Source organism: Notothenia coriiceps, unplaced genomic scaffold, assembly GCF_000735185.1.
Source record: "Notothenia coriiceps isolate Sejong01 unplaced genomic scaffold, NC01 NC01_scaffold00015930, whole genome shotgun sequence".
Classification (NCBI taxonomy): domain Eukaryota; kingdom Metazoa; phylum Chordata; class Actinopteri; order Perciformes; family Nototheniidae; genus Notothenia; species Notothenia coriiceps.
In genome coordinates this window covers 306,005-328,244 of record NW_011348631.1, presented here as the reverse complement: position 1 = coordinate 328,244, position 22,240 = coordinate 306,005, and the positions used below count along the sequence as shown (strand labels likewise).

The window sequence follows — 22,240 nt, the reverse complement described above, 5'->3', positions numbered from 1 at the left end:
AGTCTCACCTGGTGACAGCTTCAGGACAAATGTTGCTCCCTTGGTCAACCCCTTATACCAGATTGATTTCACTTTGATCAGTAGAAACGTGTGTTGAGTCTGCTCGTGTAAAGATGCCATCATTGTTTTGTATGCTTGCATAATACTGACTTGACATGTTTTAAATATTGAGCAACTGTTTGGGTAATGCTGAACCTTTTAAAAGTTGCTCAATAACAAATCATTTGTTGACATGAGCATTATTGAAGCCAATGATTTTCTTTTCCTTTGCTGGGGTTTATCGGCTGGCTGATTCCCCCCGGCCTGTTTTGTTTGTGTTACAATCCCAGTGATATTGGCATAAGTATGCAATAGTGCCTTCACAGCCATTATAGATCAGGGTGGGCCAACCTGTGGTTCGGTGACTCCAAAGATTACGAATAGGGGTACAATCTATCAAACCCTCATTAAGATATGTGTAAGAACAGCTAAAGAAAAGCAAATGTTTTAAATTATTCAACTCTAATGTATGAGAAACCACTGTAAATTATATATGTAAGGATCTCTTACCCCAAGGTACAGGAAAATGTGCAGTGCAATCAGATATATGAATGTATTTTAAATAGCTTAAGATAAAACCAAACCTTTTAAATGTTACAGGTAACCATAATACAGGTTGTCAGCTGTATCCCAAACACTATTATAGTTTTGCACAAGGTCAACTGTCACTTTATTTGGGCTCATATGAACCTCCCCGTTCGTCCTCTGAAGGTTAAAAAGACCTTTGATGGCTGTCACGAGGCAGCAAAATGCTCAGTAAAGGAAGTGGTTATATGAAAACGCTGTCATTTTAGTGACAGTATAACATAGTTTGATTTTAACTCAGGAGGCCTGTGAATATTTGTTTTGCTTTTAAATGGTGTGTCATCAGTAACATTAGGATGCATTTTCACAAAAAATACATGCCCACGTTGTATGTCTACACTGCTTTGTTTTGAGTGTATTTCTATTTAAAGAAACATCTTAAACTTGATAACTGTGCTATTTGTTTGCACTTTCTTCCACCGTTAAAGACTTCTGCTGATATTATTACACACTTACACAAAAATGGTTTTCTTCAAAGGATCTGATGAAGAATAAATTAAACTGGGTCAAATGCCAAAATGGTCTGGTTTGACTGTTTTGTTCGATATTGACACATTTGTTTTTCACATATAACATATTGTGAGTCACAGCCAGTCTCCTTTATTGACTCTCTGTTTGGGAATCAGTGACATCATCCCCTCCTGTTGTGACTACAGTTTCCTGTCAGCAGGGGTCATAAGTGCACTGCAGGTTGCACAACCATATTGTCTTGATTTCTATTTTTTTAATATGCAATGCAGATACAAAGAAACATGCATTGTCATAGTACGAAATAATATAACATTATAAATAAACGTACTTGAACGTATTACTAGTATAACACATATTTATTGATAAATTGGCAATCATAAATAACGAAAATTTTAATGCAAATTAATTTAGTATCCTTTGATAGTCAATTTCTGTGATATTATTAGGGTCTGAGACCTAGGTCGGCGAAGACCCTATTGAAATCAGTCGCGCAGCGACCGATAAACCTGCGAAAAACACCCAAAAACAGGGAAAACGACCGGCAAAAGCACAGAAAAGGTTCGGAAATCATGACGGCTGATAGGCCGCGTGAGCCCAGTCACGTAGGCGGAGGCCGCGTGAGCCCAGTGCGTGAGTCCAGTCACGTGGGCGGAGGCCGCGTGAGTCCAGTCACGTGGGCTCCGCAACTTATAATTGATATCGTTACGATCAATTTAGTCGCTCGCAAAGCGAGCGATAACCATGCAGAAATTGTGAAAATTGCGATGTATAATTGGTTCCGGAACTTTGCGTCAAAAATTGCATAGGCCACGCCCACTTCCGTTTTTAACGTTAACTCCCCCTACTTTAACTTTCACGTAAACGAACGAAACTCGCTACGCATATCTAGGGTGCGGAGACGAATCAAAAAGCCTCTTGGAGGGGTATAAAATAACGTACAGGAAGTCAGCCATTTTGAATTTGGCGTTGGAAAAACGCGATTTATCGCATTTTTCATCCTCCGTACGAAATCTATCTTCTCCTAGGGACTTTATCCGTATGACTCGAAAGTCGTTGGGTAGCGTCTCGAGACATGGGCAATTCAAAGTTATCATGGAAGTTTTTTTCCTTCGCACAGCGTAGCCGTTATTTGGCGCCAAAGTTCGCGTTCGCTCGATGCTAGACAAGCTCAGAACGCCCCCAAACTTCACGTGATAGTTAACACTGCCCTGAACAGCTCTAGGTCAAATCTGATGTTACTTAATTTGGCTTTACCATGGCAACGGATCCTTCGCCATTAAGCACGGTGCCGCTGTAACTCCAATGGACACGGTCCCATCGTCCCCCAATCTTCACTTTTATATCACCGGCCCATGCTTCAACAGCTCTAAGTGAAATCTGAGATCTCACCGTATGCCGTTTCCATGGAAACGCATCCTTCGCTAAAAAATACGATGTTGTTATAATTCAATGGAAAATTGTCCAAACAGCACCAGACTTCAGATGACAGTTAATAGTCCGCCCTGAACAGCTCTATGTCAATTAGGGGATGTCATCATATGCCGTTGCCATGGTGACAGCTCCCTCGCCATTAAACATGGTGTTGTTTTAATTCAATGGAAAATCGTCCAAACGGCACCAGACTTCAGACTATCATTAATGGTCCGGCCCTCAACAGCTCTATGTCAATTATGGGATGTCATCATATGCCGTTGCCATGGCAACCTATCCCTCGCCAAAAACCTGGTGTTGTCGTAATTCAATGGAAAATCGTCCAAACAGCAACAGATTTCAGACTATCATTAATGGTCCGGCCCTCAACAGCTCTATGTCAATTATGGGATGTCATAATATGCCCTTTCCATGGCAACGCGTCCCTCGCCAAAAAAAACGATGTTGTTGTAATTCAATGGAAAATCGTCCAAACAGCACCAGACTTCAGACTATCATTAATGGTCCGGCCCTCAACAGCTCTATGTCAATTATGGGATGTCATCATATGCCGTTTCCATGGCAACGCGTCCCTCGCCAAAAAACCTGATGTTGTTGTAACTCAATGGAAAATCGTCCAAACGGCACCAGACTTCAGACTATCATTAATGCTCTGGCCCTCAACAGCTCTATGTCAATTATGGGATGTCCTCATATGCCGTTTCCATGGCAACGCGTCCCTCGCCAATAAACCTGGTGTTGTCGCAATTCAATAAAAAATCGTCCAAACGGCACCAGACTTCAGATGATGGCTAATGGTCCGGCCCTCAACAGCCCTATGCCAATTATGGGATGTCATCATATGCCGTTTCCATAGCAACAGATCCCTCGCCACTAAACACGGTGTTGTCCTAACTCAATGGAAAAACGTCCAAACGGCACCAGACTTCAGATGATAGCTAATTGTCCGGCCCTCAACACCTCAATACGACAATAGTGAGTTTTCCCCAAAAGCTGTTGCCATAGCAACACACCCCTCGCCGTTAAGCACCATATTGCTATAAGTCCTGTGTGCTAAACGTCAAGCCCTGGAGACATATATGTGTAAGTTTTGAGATTTTGTCAAATTTCGTTGCTATGGTAACAAAATGGTCGCCGTGAAACACGGTTTTCTCATAACTCCAGTTAACATGCTCCAAACGGCCCAAAACTTCACAGGTTTCATAACGATGCAGCCCTCAACACATCTAGGTGTATTATGGGGTGTCATCAAATTCCGTTGCCATGGCGACAGATCACTCGACATCAAACACAATGTTTATGATACTGCTGTAACTCCTAAATACATTGTCCGATCGGCCTGAAAATTCCCACGTTTGCCAACGGCCGAGTCCTCGAGACCCCTAGACACACACGTCGACGTGCGGACAACAGCCTGCGGAACGTCGAAGACCCGCTCAACGCTGCTTGCAGCTTTAATTATTATTAGTATTAATTATTATTATTTAAAAACAATAATTAATTGTCAGAGCTGCATAGGCTACAGCAAATCAAAGAAAACATGTTGTAAGAGGTATAAAATAAAACATTCTATACAAATACTGGTGGTGGAAAATATACAGTATTCATCAAGTACTGTTCTTGTACTACAAGTACTTGTACAAATTTGAGATGCTTACTTATTTCTATATTTTTTTTCTACTTTGTACTTACATTACACAGTACATTTAAATTACTTACTTTTGAAGAGTATTAACTTTATCTTGTATATGCATCATATTTGCTTTAGTGTATTTTATTTATTTATATACTGTAGTCTTTTTTATTTTAATTATATGATGTGAACATTTCCTCCATCCCTGACAAACCCATCATTATTTATCCATTAATTTTTCTAAATTGATTATACATTATGTTTTGGTGTCCAATGGGCTCATTTCCCCAACAGGAAACATGGCTGGTAAGTGAATTACAGAAGCGCGAGACCATTGGCTCGAGCTCTTTGATCTGCCGCCCAGCGCGTGACAGCCAAGGAAGCCCCAGTAAACACACTGACCTGACGGCCGCTGCTGCGCGTGCTGCTGTTGTTGCTCTGTCTTCTTGTCTCGGGAGGATATTCTGCGGAGTGCACCTGGCTGTCTGATGGAGACCAGACAACAAGGTGAGTGTTTGTCGCTCCATGTTGCACTCAGCTCTTTATTCCAAGGCGAAACTTTAAAAACAGTCGCTGCGTCTCTTGGTTGTTTGCTGTTGGTGTGATAGCGAGGCTGAGCTCGCTGCACACGCCACTCTTTGAAGGTTTAAAGGAGCGGAATTATGAGCAAATAAATAAGGGACAAGTCTAAAAAAAAAATCGCGACACTTTTGGAGCGATTATTCATGTACATGCTCTTTTAAATAACCATTTAATGACGTATAAACTGGCATGTAGCATGTCTAGTTCAGTTTCAATGTTGATTAACAAACGTGCCATTCATATGCTGCTTTCAGGGTCAGCTCTTTCTGTAGGGCTGGATAAGGAAGCAAATATCAAAAGTAAAGTTGGCCAGTGTGCTGTAGGTTTGTGGTACTGTTTATTCAAGACTTCATGGAAACTCTAGACCAAAGTAAGTCTTGCAGCAGGATACTGTTTCCTTTCTCAGATGCTTACTGGTTCTCTAATGCACACGTTTTCAGGAATTTCTGGTATTTGTAGTAAATCCAATTTACCAATTTTTATTATGTATCCCTAAATCAATTAAGTGTCCTGGACTACACACCTGCATCTTTGCCCGCTGTGAACCATGCACAACTATGTGAAGGGTGTTTATAGTAATATCATCTTTGAAGGAAACGTAACCCTTTTATGATATTGGAGTTTATCATAGTGGCATACATATAGAGTGTGGTACTTGTGCTATTGTAGTTACTGCTGAACGTCTCAGGTGTTGCAAATTCTTCTGATATCTGCACAGGAATGATTTCCATACTCCTTATTTACATCCAAACTCAACCTCATATGCAAACGTTTGACACAAGTGGTAGCTTCACTGTTTTTCAGGCATGTTGCTGTTTTACTTAGGAATAGGAGTATTCAAGTAGGGCAATGACTCCCACATCCGTGAAGTGGGATAAAGGTAGTGTTTGCTTTTGCAGGTAGTTTATTGCACTCCTTTGCATAGCAGGTATACTTGTTTTGTGGCTACCTGGGGGCATTGTGTCCGGAGTTGGAGGCTGGATCAAGGCAAAACACTTTTACATTTCCCAGGAAACTTTAATAACATAACTTCCATCTATAAAGGAATGATGGACTCTAAAAGCACCCCCATATGTTTTTAATCCAGTACATTAAAGTAGAGGTCTTAAATATGGACGGAAACATAGGTTTATATGTATGTGCAGTAGTGTTGCTGTTTGGCCATAATGCAACTTGGCCTCCAGTTTAACGTCAATTGATTTCACAGCCATATGACCATCCCCAGGCCTCTGATTTAGCATAGCCACATGACCATGGGGCCAAATGAGAATCTTGTGACCAGGGGTATTCAGCCCCAGACAAAAGCAAAGGGAAGAGAGTAAAGAAGGGGAGTGTATCAATGTATATCCAATGTTTTTAATCAGTTAAGCCAGACTGTGCTATATCAGCTAACAAATGGTTCATCACCTGCTTTGACCTGCTAAAATAATGCTTAATTATCATGTAGTGTTAGACTGCATGTGGCCTACTGAAATTAGTTTAAAAGATCATATTCCTTCCACCATTCATGTTCATTTGTTACTCTGAAATCTGTGACCTTTTCTTCCCTGAAAGCGTGTTTTAGCAGCCTAAATGCGGAAGTTAAAAAGAAGGAAATCATTGTTAGTGCAAATGCAGTAACGCTGGTCTTCTTCCTCCTGTAGTGCTGGAGTATGGTGTAATGGGATTTCATCATCAACCAGAGAACAAGCAGATATTCCTGCTTAATTGTTACAAATGATCTCATTGTCATCTCTGTGGTACAGATTTCTCCCTGGCCTGTTTTTTTTAAATAGCAGGAATCTGTTCAATCTTGTTCTAACAGCTTCAAGATCCGTGCCACTAAGGGTCAAACATCAGAATTCCTGTTCCTGAGTCAGATAAGCTGCCAGTAACGAAACAGACCTCTCTGTTATCAAGTTACTGACAGGGCTGGGATGGACACTGGAGAAGCACCAAACCCCTTAAGACGGTTGATGTGTGTGTGTCTGTGCGCGTGTGTGTTTAACCCGTTGTCTTGTCTCCTCTCGCCCTGCTGCCTTGCTCCGCGGCAGAGTTGTACTCTGATGTTCTGAATGGAGCAGTGGTGGACTGGGGCAGCATGGGTCCTGGAGAGGAATGGGTTAACTCGGCCACACAGGAGGAAGAGCAGGGTAAGACTCAACTCTCCAAAATAAAAAACTGAACGTAAATCCACAGTGAATCAACAGGGTGGGTGTGAGTCGGCCCGAAAGTCATAGCATCGCAATGTTTCCCTCGTCTCAAGCCAATGGGATTTTTCCATTGGAGTTTGAAATTTAGCAGAAAAAAGGATCTGTGCAAACTTGATTAAGATAATGATGGCTATTTTATAAGAGTAAATGCAATATCTAGAAGTGAAAAGCTAACGTTAGGCTACAAAGGAACTACATCACGGTCACATGACTTCACATCACGGTCACCCCTAACACGGCTTTGTGTCAGCGTGATGACGTTTAGTGGTTTATTTAATAACTTGTCGTGGTTTTAATAACGCATAGAAGCTTTAGACATTCACAAGTGGAGTGTTTAGTGACATATGTTATGTTGTAGAACAAAACACTTGTTTTAACCACAGACCTTGTTTCATCTAACCATAACTCATTAAAAAAACATTGACTTTGAGACGAGGGAAGCTGGAAGTATTAAAATGCTATCTAATTTTCTTGGGTTAGGACTCATTCCTGCACCACTCTATTGCTGCTGCACACAGAGCACAACACAGGAAGTGATGCCAAACCATGTGTGTGTTACCTGTGACATCACTGTGTTACAAAACCAAAGTGTTAACCTCTTTTTAATACTGAGGTCAGTGTGGCAGCAAGTTTCTTCCTCATGTGATTTAGTGTGGATTTGACTGATACTAGTCTGGAGAGTGAGTGAGAGTGGTCCTTAAGTATTACAATATTAAAACATATTTTCATAAATCAGAGGGAAAGTAATGCTAGCCGGAGGTTGTTAATAAATGAAGATGGATTGACCCTTCTTGAGTGACTAAATGCTTTCAATTGGAACTACTGTGAAGCAGGGCTATTATTAAATACCCTGGATGTTAATAATGTTGTAAAGAAAGCCCAATTATTTTCTCGAGCCCAAGGAGACAGATTAAAAACAGAATAGAGGGGTATCTGAATGTACAAACATCTGTTTGTATCTGTGGGCACTAAAGGTAATTATTTCCAGTAACAAATGATTAATGTGTTACTTTAACCAGAAGCTGAGACTTCCCTTTCAATGACACTTCCTGTTTTTTTTTGCCAGTTAAGCTAAAACATTGCTAAAAGAGCACTTTTCAGTTGCAAAATAAGATGAATAAAGCACTTTAGGTTGAATCTAAGATACTGTGTCTAACTGTGACTTTGCTCAGGTTTGAATCAGGGCACGTTTAACCCCTCTGGCGAGGAATCGGTTAAAAGAAAGTCGTATGATGACGACATGGCTCCATTTGCCCAAAATGGTGAAAACCCGACAGAAGAGGGTAATACCTCACCGTCAGGGGAGGATCAGTGGGGTCAGACATCAGCGTCCCACTCTGACACCTGGGTCATGTCCTCCTCTTGGGGTATGCAACTGGACAGCACAGGTGAAGAGGGATGTAGATTAGAGCCCGTAGAGTTAGAAAATGTTTTGCTTCCCTAGTTGAACATTTACTTCTCCACATCCCTGACACCTGTGGGAACCTGTAGGTAGAGCTATAGCTGCCACTGGAGACACTGAGGCCAGGTGTTCTAGCTTTGATCTGGGCATTTGGGGGCTTGAGCAGACTACAGGGATTTAATGCTTCAGTTCTACACATTGTGGGGGTTTTATTGGCAAATTCAGATGGACTCATCTTACATTTTTACTACTTTTAGGTCAACCAAGAATTTTAAAAAGGATTTAGTGTGGATCGAGCTTTAAACTGTTATGTTGGGCCTACATAAACAAAAAGCACAGAACACATCATAATTAAACTACACCAATACAACATGGAAAACCCTTTAAATGTAAGACTTTATTTTTGGAGTCTGGTTAACATTTTCTGATAAGGCTGTCTCAGTTCCTAAGGTCCTGGCATATTATGCATGTCTACTACGAAAAATGTACACAGGCGATTATATGGGTAAGTTTGGAGAAGAATAATAAATAAACACAAGATACTAATTTAGCAGTGTGTGCTACGGTTGCCTGTTCACAGTGCTTTCAAATGTTCCCTGTGAAACCTGACCATATCATTCTCATTGATCCTACCCCCCCATTTAGTAGAGCGCTGAGGATCAGAGCTTACTTTGTATCTAACCGATGTTATGCAGTGAACCATGACTGGGATCATTAACTTCTTTCAGCATTCTCCACATTCCTGACATTTGGCAATGTATCACGGTATCCTACAAATGACAGGGATGATCTCTGAAAACCAACATTTAATTTTTTTGTGGTTTTATTTACATTTGACCATAAGATCTTCTTAACCTGTTTGTACTACTACATGTTTTCTAGATAAAAATATCCCTGCGCCATCCATTGATGTTGATAATATTAGAAGTAGAAGCACTGTCCCTTTTTGTTTCCATATTGACAAACTGTAATACAGATTTTCTATACATCTTTCAGACCCTTGATAGACACTCTTGTAACAAACAGACACACTCTGTATTTGATTGTAAAGCCAAATGCCTTAATGTCATGTGGAATTTTCTACAGTATTTTTGGAACTACTATACATTTAGTAAAAAGAAACCCTGCGCTAGCCATGGAAAACGACGTTAGCTTCAAGACAACCTGTGCTAGCTAAAAGAAAACCTGTGTTAGCTTAAAAGAAACAAGTGTTAGCCAAAAGAAAAGTGTTAGTCTAAGGAAACCTGAGTTAGCTTAAAAGAAACGATCCTCCCTTAAAGAAAACATGTCTTAGCTTTTTAGTGTTTATATTTTAGTGAATTAATAAAACTGTTAATGTTTAGTTGTCAGTTGCCTTCCTCCTATAATACTGACCTCAGACTGGTAGAAAGCGTTTAAAGGTCTTCTCATATGTGGTACCATTAAAAACAGACAGTGTGATCCGAGTTCTCCCTGCACTTTAACAGTTTCCATTTCCATCTAGCCACAGGGGGTTTAAAATGAATTTTGTCCTGACGCTGTGATACAAAAATAACCCCCTACTATAGCAAGGCCTTGTACCGGTGTGTAGTGCTGAAATCTACACTTGTGTTTCTTTGTGTGTTTCTTTGTGTGTTTACTGCTTGTGGTGAGTCCATTTTAGTAGTGAGTGGAGAAAGGTCGTTTTTCTACACTAACCTTACACTTTCCTCACCTGCCTTTAATGCTGCCTCTTCAAGAGAGAGGACACCTCACAGAAGGTACAGTAATCCTTCTGCAGACAGTTCCACTACAAACACCTGTGACATCATAATTACGCACTTCTGTTTGCATCTCCTGGGTTGTGTGTACAGTGTGTCCTGCTGTTGCCTGGTGCTGTGTGGGACCCGTTTGTCCGGGTTTGCCTTCCACAAATATCCTGTCAAATTAAAAGCTTGATCACACACAAACAGTGTTAATATGAAAATTCCTCACACACCGCCTTGATTCACTAATATAGAATATTATCATGAAGAAAGAAATGAACTGTAACTTAATGATGGTTTAAGTTTTTTGCTGCGTCACATGTAAGAGTCAGCTGATGTTGATGAGAGTCAACTGAAAGTGTGAATCAGCTTCCTTCCTCTGCATGAAAGTTGCAAACATAGAGCATTTTATATATTTTTTTTTTTGTAAGTGAATGTTGTGGTTTAGTTAAGGACCATCCAAAGAGTGTAATTAAAAAACGAAATGTCTTCTAAATATATGTATTGTTTTATTTGACATGCAGTCTAAAAAAAACAGTTACGAACATACAACTAAGGAAAAGGAAAGGCCAGGAAAGAATTGTCAAAGGGCCAGAGGTACTTTTTAGCAGGGCAGAATAGTGTTATAAGGCTAACAAGGTTTACCCATAAAGTATAAGGGTTATTTACTTGCAGAACTTCTCGAGCCCACAATTGCTCTCGGAAATATTGTGTAAATACTGTTTGAGCAGAAGGGTATTCATCCCATGGTTTAATAGTCATTTGATTGGGAGTGCCAAGGCAAAACATACTTTAACTAAAATGTAGTTTCAACTCAAATCCAAGATTGCAACTTTTTAAGTCAATCTGTCCCCACTGCATCAGCCGCATCTTGTTTGTGTGTGTCGCAGTCTGTAGTGTCCCACAGCATAATAATCCACACGAGTTAATCCAGATTAGAGTGCTGCAGCCTGCCGCCACAGATTGCATAACGGTCAGACACACGCATTCAGACATGAAGACAGACGGACATTTAGAATCGGACGTAGAGGCTGTCGGACATTTAGCAAAATGGCAGATACATTTTAGAATAATCTAAGCAGATCATGTTCAAGACAGTCAAACTCTTCATTGACATCAATAATAATTATATTACATTAAATATCACAGTTACTTACAAGTGCCTCCAAACAAGAAGTTGCTAATATTCTTGCCAAATTTCTAAATCGGATTCCACGAGCAGATATAAATGATACAGAATATTTCAAAAAGACGAGAATGTTAGACTATGTGTTGTCTTTGTTTAGCGGGTTGAGTGCAATCTGTTCAGAAGTTGAACTGGTGACAGTTTTGAATAAAATAACAACTTTCAATCCCAGATATTTCTCTGCCTTCTACCTTTCCAGTTTGTGTCTCCATCACTATTTTACAGAGGTTTTTAATGTACACCTCACCGCTTGTGTATTGTTTTCAGGTTTTCTGGACTCGGAGCCTCTGAGAGAAGCTGACGAAGACATGGCGTCAGAGATCAACCTAAACAACTGCCTCTTGACCGAGGAGGAGAGAGAGGAGATCCAGCAACAGCTAGCTAAAGTATGCTCACACTGGGCCATTCTCAAGCACACACTGAAGGACTGTTGAGAGTACAAAGACGGAAAAGAGATGATTATCTGCTAAGTGACTCGTTGTCTGTTTGTGTTTCCAGCTGGAGGAGGAGATCAGTACGTTGCGGCAGGTCTTGTCTTCCAAAGAGAAGCAGCACGCAGAGCTCAGACAGAAACTTGGCGTAGGTTCTCTGAGCGAACTCAGGAACAACTTAAGCAAAGGATGGCACGACATGCAGACCTCCACAGCGTAAGTCAATGTGTGTGTGCCACTTCAGAAAGAGGAAGAGTTTGCAGGATTTGAAGTGAAGGGGAGAATGTTTGTTTGTGTCTGCTTCACATCAAATAATGGCTTCTCTGTTTGCTGTCAACATTGATGATATTTCAAAGACACACACAAACACACACACACACACACACACACACACACACACACACACAAAGAGCAGGGAGTTCTGTTTTTTAACAGCCTATAAAAGCTTACTTTAAAGTCTGTTATAAAGCAGATATCACAAACCCAATTAAAAAGACCTAAACCTCTGCTCCTAGCCATAGTGTTTTTGTAACAGACATAGTAAACCTGACTCGTCAAATGGCCACACACTGCTAAAGGCTAACAATTAGCTGAACATGTCCTGACTATTGTTACTGTCAAACACCCACCAAATCAGTTAATAGTTAAAAAAAAATGGTGTGCAGAGAAATAAAGGTATTTCCTCACCAGACCATTCGCTATGAGCTCGTGCACCAAGAGACAGAACAGAGCAAGGGGATATTCTCCAGAGGCCTCTCCTCTTATCCAGTTACATTTCAACCTGAAGATCACTTTACACACAGTCACCGTCCTCATCCATTATGGACCAGTGCGGCCGCGGGAGTGTAAGATGCTAAAGAAACTGGGTCCATGATGAAATGTAAATTAAAAGGTCAACACACCACCAGAACTTTAAAAAAGAAAAGGGCAGCTCAATGTTATATAGACAGATAAGACCTGATTGGAAATATGGATTTAAATGCGTTGTTAGTTTGAAAAAGGGATGAAAGCCATCGTGTTAGAAAGGAAACCACTCAATGAAATACATTTGGTGATAATTAAGAAGATTTTGAAACAATTGATGTGGGTTTACTGCCTGTGTAAATAGTCCAAATCTGCCTGTCAGTGCATGCAAGTGTGTAAGGAAGAGTTATGACATATTCTGTATGCATGTCTTTTTCTTAGCTATAAGAAGACCTCAGAGACGATCTCCACAGCCGGACAGAAAACCTCCGTCGCCTTCACCACGCTGGGCAGCGCCATCACCAGGAAGTTCGGGGACATGAGGTACATAGTGATGTCATAACTTTATTACTTACAGAAAATCGTCCCTCAAGTACTGATGACACAAGTTTCTTTAAATGTTACTTTACCATTTTTTTATTGTTTCATTTGTATTGTACATTTATGTAGATAAATATTAGATATTTTAAATGTAATTCCAAAAAGGAGCAACTTTCACAAAACCCACTCTCTTCTGGGATAAATGAAGTATTCTGATTGATGATTCCGTTTTTCTCTGAATTTAGTAAATTCTTTGACAGTTGCACTTAGCTGTACTCAGCGTCTCACTCAGTCAGAAAACGTGTCTTTTGCAGCGAAAAACACATTTTACTCATCACAAACTTCTTTGTATCCAAACGTATCATAACCCAGACTCAGTTCAACAATGACTCATTTCTACTTTTATCAAATCACAGACACTTTGTATTTGTGCCATCCATCCCTTTCCCTCTGAGATGTTTGACTCTTTGCTCGAACCAGCTCAGGGAGAATTGAGATTATGTAAACCCACAGTAAGCTGCTTTCTGTATAGCTGAAGGGCCGGAGGCAGTCTGTCCTCCTCCTCCTGCTCCTCCTCCTCCTCCTCCTCCTCCTCCTCCCTTTCCCTCTCTTCTTCTGTCTCTTTTGTCAGAGACACTGAGAGTCAACACGAGTGTGTGAGCCAGCCTGCATTGTTCCGTGTGAAATAAATGGAGCATGTGTGTATGATGAAGAGAGAAAGCTTGTGCTTCTGTGTGACTTCCTGTCAGAGCAAAAAACATTCAGTATGTCGGTTCCTCGTGCATCACTCGGGACATTTGTAGCTTTTCATTGTGTTTCATCCTTTGGCTTTCCAGGCATAAGGCATAAATGTTTTAAGGAAGTGAGTTTTATTTATTTATCCCGTTGTATTTTTCAAGTTGAAGTCATTAATACAACACTTTGCAATCAAATGCAGACACTCAGACGTTTAAGGGCACAAGTGTAAAGCCATTACATCCACACATTTTCATCGTTATTACAGCGTAAAAGCACGACTTCTACTGTCAGGCTTTAAAGCACTTTAGATTCCTTCAGAAATGTAGATTCTACTGCACTTTTCCCATCTTTGCCCTATGAGGTAAATGTGCTGTACTAAAGTGTGAGTAAAGGCCCTCTTGAACTAAGTCAACAAAAAAACATTAGTCATCGTAGGAGCAAACGTTTTGATTTATCTTTTCATTTTATTTTGCGAGTCTGGAGAAACTGAAGAGAGTAAAAGTGTTTGATTACTTTCACAACATCTGCTCATTCATTACAACCGAAGCAAGCTTTTAAATATATCATATTGTCTGTGTTGACTGTGACATGTTGACAGTGTTCACGCTGCAGAGACAGATGGGTAAGATCTGTGAACACCGCGTGTTGTTGGAGCATAAAGTGCAGAAAGGAACCAATGCATTATCTTTGGTTATTGCAGCATGGTTGGTCTAGAGTTACTGTTTCCTCGGAGGTACGTCCCTGAGGTTAATAGATCATGGTGTGCATAGTTTCTGCATGTTAGTATTTGCTGTGGGAAGTGTCCTCTTGCATGTGCTTTTGTCTCGTCAAATATTCAACTGTCTTCCAACTGATTTTCAAACTTCACAATGGATACAGCATATCAGCATCTGCGAATATACTGTATCTTTCTAAATATTTGTAATTTTTGTGCAGTCAAAAGTCAGATTTCCCACTCTTTAGATAGCGTTTCTTTCACTTTTTGCCTTTAACAACTAATTCTGAGTCTTATTCTTATTTCTTCTTCTTTGTGTGTGTGTGTGTGTGTGATCTCATTGATGTTTTTGGATTGAGTAAAAAATCAATCTGATAGTTTCTTAGTGTGTGTTTACGATGATTACCTTTAGTAGAACATTTTAATCTCGTAAGCACATCAGACAAAGTATAGTGAAGTCCAATCAAGTTCCCCATGATGTTGTTTACTTCCCTCTTTTAGTATAAATGTTCTACTAAAGTGAAAGAGTGTGACTGAAGGCCTTGTCAAGTATCGTTAAACATGTTTTCCTTCTCCCTCCATGCTTCCCAAGGTCCAACTCTATAGGGTAAGCATCACACAGCTGATTATATCACATTAGTTGCTCCTCACTCAGGAGTCTTAACTCAATAGATCTCATTGCGATCAGCTGACGGCGCTAACAGGTGTCAGCTGAGTCTGCTGCAGTAAAGGCTGCTGCCTGGCAGAATCATCGCTAATTGATTTGAGTTTCTCTGATAAGCCCAAACAAACAGCCCTCAATGTGAACTAGCTCTCACACACTTTCCCAAGTTACAGGACCGTGCCAAAACTAGGTCAAAACATGAGACTGACCCTGCAGGCTTTTCCCTTTTTTGAGCTATTTCAAATGATGAATGAGCTGCAGCCCTTTCCACCATAGATGTCATATATTTGTGTGTGCTCCGAGATTCCAGCTGTTACCTACTAGACACAGGACCATTTCATAATAATAAAAACAATACATGACATTTGCCTAGCTGGTTTCAACTTTCTCAATTATGTTTTACAGGCAAAGAAAAACAATAACATTGAATGTGATGATTATTCTAGCCAAACTTATTTAAGTTTTATCCCGAAAATCATCAGGATATGCTTGAAACTCTTGAAATCAAGTTTTTTTTTGTAAAGGAAAAGATATTTGTGTAGGCTCACGGACAAAGATATTTGTGAAATTGAAATCCAACAATCCTAAATAAGGTAATAATAAATCAAACCTACATACAATCATAATCGTACCCATGTATGAATAAAATAAAATTCAAAAATAAAAAGCAACAGTGTGTAAATCTGTTCTTACTTACATGATCATTCCTGTATTTTTTAAATCAGGAATTATCAGATTAATTTTCTTCTTTTACAATAATAGCTTTCTCATGTGAGGATATTAACTATTATGTCGATATTGAAAATTCCCCACTACTTGTGAAAAAAATTTCATCATGATCTGTGCTTAAATCATATTTCTCCATTCCCTATTACCTACTGTAACTCTCTCCAGTGACACTCGTGTTCAGATCTCCTCTCCTCTCCATTTCATCCTCCTAGAGGCTCTGGGACTGACTAATGAGCACAATGTCAGAAGAAAGTGCTTAACGACAGAGATATCTCTATCTATCTCTGGTTTTGTGTGTGTGTGTGTGTATCCTGTGCTAATTATTAACTCCTCTCTCACCACGCTCTCTGGGGACAGCTACTCTTTCAGACACTCAATGAGCATGCCCACCATGAGGTAACCACTGCTGGCTTTGTGTGTTTGATCGAGAATCAATCTGTGTTTGTTTTTCCACTAATCGTTATGTTCCTCTACAGCACTGCTTAGTGCACTCCCAGTAAACTGTTTAATGTGTCCTTCCTTTGACATGTATTTAATGATATTAATCAGAAGAAACTCGGGGGGGAAATTGAATATCAGAGATGTTTTTTGCATTATATATTTTTTACACCTATGAACTTTTTCCTGCAAATTAGCACATGTATGCTGTTACATTACATATTCAATGTATCCCAAGTGTATGTGTGAGAGCAGCCTATAAGCCATCGTTGTCATAATCTTTACATTTAAGCGAAATGTGTACTGTAGCTAATCGTTTTGTGCAGTTTAAAATAAATACAATAATGATTTAATTTTCTTCACAGAAACTCTCCCAGCTTCAAGTCTTTTGAGGAGAAAGTCGAGACTACAGTTTCTACTCTAAAGGTGAATACAAATGGTGTTTGTGTGTGAGCAAGAATGTGCATTAAGCAATAAAAAACAATATGTGTATTGATTCCACATTTCTAAGATATAAGAAACAAGCCTATTTATTATATTGTAACTGCATCTAATCGAGCTGAGCATTGGCTGTTCCTGGTCACAGTCACACTAGCTAACAGCATTTAAACTACCTGCTGATCTGTAGTAGTGCACTGTGAACGCCACGCAGGGAAACAGGTCATGTTGTCGCCTCTTAGTGTTGTAAAGTGTTAGTGAAGCAGAGAGAGGTACACACTGTAATCTGTGTGGAGGCCAGATTACACTCCTGACTCTCACAGTAAGCCTGCTGGTTATTTCTGATCACACTGATCCTGAGACAGTCTTAGCAGCAGCACCCTCTCTCCTTTAGACTCTACAATAGCCACAGAAAGGACCACGATCAGATATGAGATTTCTTTTATAGTATTTTTCTCTTTCTATTGACTATAATTATTATGATTATACAAACTACATATTTTTGATTATTAAATATAGTATGATTCATTTTATTTTTTTATTATATATGTTATTGTTTACTTTATGTTTCATGTATGTATGGGTTTGTTCATGTCTTTAAATGTTTTCTTTGCCTATATGGAAGATGAGCATGGCAATACTATGTGTTATTGTTGATAACTAATTTAATAATGAATAATGCTAAATAATAAATAAATATAAAAAATGTGGACTTTCAGTTATAATATTGTTTCAAGGATAATGTCGTCCTCTTTAGCAAATCAAACACAATTTAAACATATTTAGACAGTTCAAAAACAAAAGGGACATTTCAGCGTAGATTATCTTTAAAGAAAAAGACCTCTTATCCCTTTAATGTACTCACTGGCAGAGGGTGATAGTAGAAGTCTTTAACATTTCAGCTTTAATATTGTGTATCCATCTTTTCCTGCTTTTTCCACAGACAAAGGTGGGCGGTGCAGAGACAGGGGGCAGCTTTGAGGAAGTCCTCTCCTCCGCAGCGAACGCCAGCTCTCAGGACACGCCCACTAACAACTTGACGGACAGCTCCGAGAGGCCGTGATAGAGCGGCACCGTAAGGCTGGACTCAAAGACCAGGAACTGCTGTAGTGCAGAACTTATCTTCTAAATACTCTTGACTGAAATGTTACAGAACACCTGTATTAGATCCCTCGTGCTAGGATGCTTACAACCATGTTTGAGATGAAGCCTCCTAACCCTGAATGCTTGAAAGGAAGTTTGAGAAATGTCTTGTTTGGACCAAATTGACCCTAAATATTCCAAATAGGCAGTTGTCTGCCTTTATTTTTTAAAAGGTCACAACAGCAAACTTACTGTAATGGGGGGCTAACAATAAACCCAGTGAGACCCTCAGATAATTCCACACATAACTCAACTCGGTTTAAAGGAAACATCCTTTGTAATAATCTAAAATACATTTGACCAAGAGACGAATGTCTTTGTTGAATTACTCTTTCTATAGTGTGGTGCACTCAACCAATAGGAGTGTATTGCCAGCTCCATACCACAGACGTTGATCCAATGAGGCGAGACGCAGCTAAGCTTGTGAAAACAGCCAGTACAGTATATCAACTTTACTTCACTACACCTGTCATACCAAAAACTACATTTTTAGGGTATTAATAGAAATAAGTAGTTGATAATAGTCTTTATGTTACATTTTCAAGTACCTTGTACTTTTTACTAAATGTTTTAAAATGTACATACAGTATAACATACATTGATGGAATCCTGAAGTCCTGGGTAAAACTAATTATTTGTAAACTTGCACAAATGACTTTTCAATACGACTAAAGATCTGAAATGTTGTTATGGCAACTCAAAATATATTTGATGGGATAACTTTGCAAATGCAGCCAGTTATAATGCTTTTTGAAAAATAACAGCCTACTGTTCTACGCATAGCTGAATGCAAAACACTGACAGAGAGGCTTGCTAGAATATGGAGGTTGCGCAAAATTATATAAATCACTTATGCTAAGAATTATCTTCTTCACTCTAGCAGTTGAAAATTGACATTTGACCCTGAAATGGTTTCTGTGGCCTTTTGCCTATGTTACTGATGACAAAATAACATTAATATACCGATTTCTTTTAACTTCCTGGTGCAGGATAAACTGTTAAATGCTGCGAGATAACAAAGTTTTACTGAGTATGTTAGGAAAAGGTTGGTGCCACAAAACGTTAAACATGTTTATTCATTTGTGTGTAAAAACATTGTTTTATTTTTTACTTTTCAAGTACCTGCATAACTTTGCCATCAAGTTTCAATATATACTCCGTTTCATGTTTCACTTATGTTTAATTTCGTTCTTTTTTGCCGTGGTTTGAGAAGATCTCCGGGATCGTTTCATGAAATGTGTTCAATAATATTCATGTTAACGTTCATATATTGAAATACTGAGGTAATGCATGTTCTGTTATTGGGAAATAAACTACTGATCTGTGACATTCAGAAAACATTGTGTTTGACATCTGCATACAAATAATCACAAACTATTATAAACAACTGGTTTTATGGCTGATGGAATGATATTAAAGATTGTTTACCCAAACTAAATACCACTGACTGTTTTTACCGAGAAAACCAAGATAAAGAAAGTAGTTATGTGCAGCTAAAGTTCTATTAAATATACAAATTGACTTGAAATGACTTCCACGTCCGACCATTTTTTTTCTCCTCCACAAGAAACGGTAAATAACTGAAAAGTTAGACTGCATCAGAAAATGTTTTCTTCTGATGGTTAAGCATCATTGTTAGATATTTTAAACGATAACCAATGATGTTATATACTGTATGCCGGATAAATGTATGGTATGTCAAAATGTAATAAAATGTATTTGTCAATGGATTGGAAAAATAGAATAAAGCCTGAGATGATAAAACGTAGTGATGAATACTATCTGGGAGTTTCTAAAGCTCTTTAATAATTTTCCAACCCATTTGTTTGGACATTTCATTACATATTGATACGTTTTTGCTTTTTAATATTATCTGGCAGCATTGCATTTGTATTTTTCATTTGGTATTAATTATATATGGTGATGCTTTTCCAGGACAGTTTGCAAAAATAGCCGTACGCACAAAGTATATATTCAAATATCCTCATCCTCAGTGGTACTGCAGAAACGTGCAGGTACGTGTCGTGTTTGTGCGTCTTTATACACATATTTTGTGTTACAGTACCTTCACTAAGGAAAGGTTTATATGTGTGACAGTCAGGATGAGTGTGAAGATGCACCACCAGTCGTCTGTGAGTTCCCAGAGTCCTTTGCTTCATCCTTTTTACTCATGTGACTATCTCTCTCTTTATTCAAAGAGCTGAGGAGCTGGAGCACGTCTGGGTGTTGGAAACGACCTGAGAGAATAACAAATGTAAATATAAATAATGCAAGTAAAGGCAGCTTCAAAATCTGTAATATCTTATCTGAATTGTCTATTCATTCTGGTTACCCCCAGAAAATTCAAAAAAAGTATGGTAAACATTTCACATTTAGTTTGAATGAGTAAAATAACATGAAATTGTCTGAAAAAGGTCATTTATGGTCAAACAGCTTTCCGTTTTAAAGTGTAATCACAACTTTGGATTGTTGACTGTTGAGAAAACTGTTTCAAATATAATAAGAAAATTGCTTGGTTGCATATTTATAAGCTAAATATGAAAGAAAAAATAAGCCTTCTCAGGTGCAAAAATGTGAGCAAGTGAATTGATGTGATCCAGGGAAGAATAGAGACACAGATTTCCAAACTAACCTTCGGTGGAGTCGAAGAACTCCTGCAGTCTTCCTGGTGTTCCCTCCAGCTCCTCGTACTCGTGAGCCTGCAGGATCATCTCCAGGAGGTCAAACTCTTTCACCAACCTGGCCTCCGCACTGCTCTGGTTTTCATATTCCTGCAGAAAAACACAAGTGCAATATCCCACTGGTATAATTATCATTATAAAAGGGACATGGCTTCCTGCTATTAGGTATGACGTTACTTGATATTCAACCAAAGCAGAAGCTTACCTCCCAGAGTCCATACATCTCCTGTTTGAGTCCCCCCGGCAGAAGAGCTGAAATATGTTTCATCGCCTCCTGAGAGACAAGTGAGATGGAGAAATTAGAGAGCCAAACACAGAAATTACTCATTTAATATAAGCCATAAATGTTTACTTAAAAATGCCATGGAAGCCTGAACAGACTATTTGTTTAGTAAAACAGAGGTGTTAAGATATGGGATACTGGTCACTTGCCTCTTCTCGTCTGTGTTTCTCAGCTTTACTGATGTTGTCTGATGGAGCGATATCTCCCACAATGCACTCTGCCATGTCATGAACCAGAGCCAGCTTTATACATCTAAAGACAGTAAGGGAAAAAGACAACAATATGTAGGTTATTTACAGTTGATGAGCTGCTATATTCTACCTAATATAATTCATGTCAACCTTTTTTTATCTTTTTAAAGTTGCTTCCAGGTCTGGGTGTGAGCAGTGTGAATGAATCACCTGTTTTTATCCACTGTGGGGTCTGTGACAGTCATAGACATCATGGCCATGCGGTACATGTGGTCTGACACACTCTCAGGTTTCTGCACCTCCCTGTACACCCAGCCGGTCCGTGGGACCCTCTGCAGGGAACAACAACACAGAGTTAATAATGAGTTGCAAAGACAAGGGAGAACAACAACTAAAATATATGCCTAGTGATATTTTTTTCATCAACTAAGTAAGACAGCTTTCGTTTGCAGATATTGTCTTCACTGAAAAAAAATAAAACATTCCAAAATACATACAAACATGTTTTGTATGACTGCACATATTCGAATAAAACATACATTTAACCACAAAAAAAACACTTGCTGTAGCCAAGGGACAGTGAATATGTTTTTGTATGATTGTAAACCTAATCGGTTATGGTTTTGTACTGATGTTTTGATAACGATTGTATTTATTTGACCATACATTGACACATACAGGACACATAAGTTAACCTACAATTATGAATGTTATTCCTTCAGGTCAATAACAAGGCAATGGTTTAATTTTCTTCTCATGTCACAACATGTTTGTTTGTGTGGGTAGATGAATAAGGATAAGTTGCACTTTGGAAAGGACTAAAAAAGCACTGCCTCACTGTATTAGCTCCAGTAGCACCAATACAATATTTTTGGAAGCCAGGCTTAAAATAATGTGTTGTTCATTTTTGATAAGGGGCCAAATCACCATACAAGTACTTTGGGGAAAGGCCTTACTTTTAGCTGTCCGATCAATTTCATGAATTGCAGCATATTGCTCATGCCGGTTGTTGTCTCCATGGTGGTCGCCATTACTGCCCGCTGACCCGGATACAAAGGATGGTGTTCTGCTGATGTAGTTGCTCCTTTCATCCATTAGGTAGCAGCGTTACAACACAACAAACCTTAGTTGAAATTAAAAAAGAGCCACCACACACAGTACTTACATCTGTGCCTGTTTATGGCATCTATTTATTCCAGATATTTAATAGTTTGCAACTTGAATAAATATTGTACTATATATATTTTTTTCCTTGCTGTA

At 39.1% G+C, this 22,240-nt stretch overlaps 2 protein-coding genes across 10 annotated transcripts; one reads left to right on the top strand and one right to left on the bottom strand.

The window, feature by feature from the left end:
• Window positions 1–4,536: 4,536 nt before the first annotated feature.
• Window positions 4,537–19,260, top strand: tpd52l1 (tpd52 like 1). Of its 9 annotated transcripts, none has more exons than XM_010775675.1 (10): window positions 8,284–8,300; window positions 10,054–10,074; window positions 11,513–11,631; window positions 11,744–11,892; window positions 12,862–12,963; window positions 14,399–14,431; window positions 15,006–15,020; window positions 16,164–16,202; window positions 16,610–16,670; window positions 17,626–19,260. In XM_010775675.1, exons 1-10 carry the CDS (start codon window positions 8,285–8,287, stop codon window positions 17,743–17,745), a joined length of 675 nt encoding a protein of 224 aa, XP_010773977.1. In that variant the 5' UTR covers window position 8,284; the 3' UTR covers window positions 17,746–19,260. The 9 variants fall into 9 exon arrangements, with proteins under 9 accessions (XP_010773978.1, XP_010773985.1, XP_010773977.1 ...); XM_010775681.1 differs by lacking the exon at window positions 8,284–8,300 and adding an exon at window positions 8,314–8,321; XM_010775676.1 differs by lacking the exons at window positions 8,284–8,300; window positions 10,054–10,074 and adding an exon at window positions 4,537–4,666.
• On the bottom strand, window positions 18,901–22,042 carry hddc2 (HD domain containing 2). The gene is made up of 6 exons (XM_010775684.1): window positions 21,937–22,042; window positions 21,191–21,312; window positions 20,939–21,041; window positions 20,712–20,780; window positions 20,458–20,596; window positions 18,901–20,062 (listed from the first exon to the last, which is right to left on the bottom strand). The coding sequence occupies exons 1-6, from the start codon at window positions 22,009–22,011 to the stop codon at window positions 19,923–19,925; spliced, it is 648 nt and encodes a 215-aa protein (XP_010773986.1). The 5' UTR covers window positions 22,012–22,042; the 3' UTR covers window positions 18,901–19,922.
• Window positions 22,043–22,240: the final 198 nt, after the last annotated feature.

Excerpts from the sequence above, each read along its gene's own strand:
- tpd52l1 (XM_010775675.1), top strand. Across the intron at positions 16,203-16,609 it reads ATGAGCATGCCCACCATGAG|AAACTCTCCCAGCTTCAAGT; the intron begins GTAACCACTGCT and ends TTTTCTTCACAG. Across the intron at positions 16,671-17,625 it reads CTACAGTTTCTACTCTAAAG|ACAAAGGTGGGCGGTGCAGA; the intron begins GTGAATACAAAT and ends CTTTTTCCACAG.
- hddc2 (XM_010775684.1), bottom strand. The coding sequence starts at position 22,011 with ATGGCGACCACCATGGAGACAACAACCGGCATGAGCAATATGCTGCAA. Across the intron at positions 21,042-21,190 it reads CCCACAGTGGATAAAAACAG|ATGTATAAAGCTGGCTCTGG; the intron begins GTGATTCATTCA and ends TACTGTCTTTAG. Across the intron at positions 20,063-20,457 it reads GTTCTTCGACTCCACCGAAG|GTCGTTTCCAACACCCAGAC; the intron begins GTTAGTTTGGAA and ends TTATTCTCTCAG.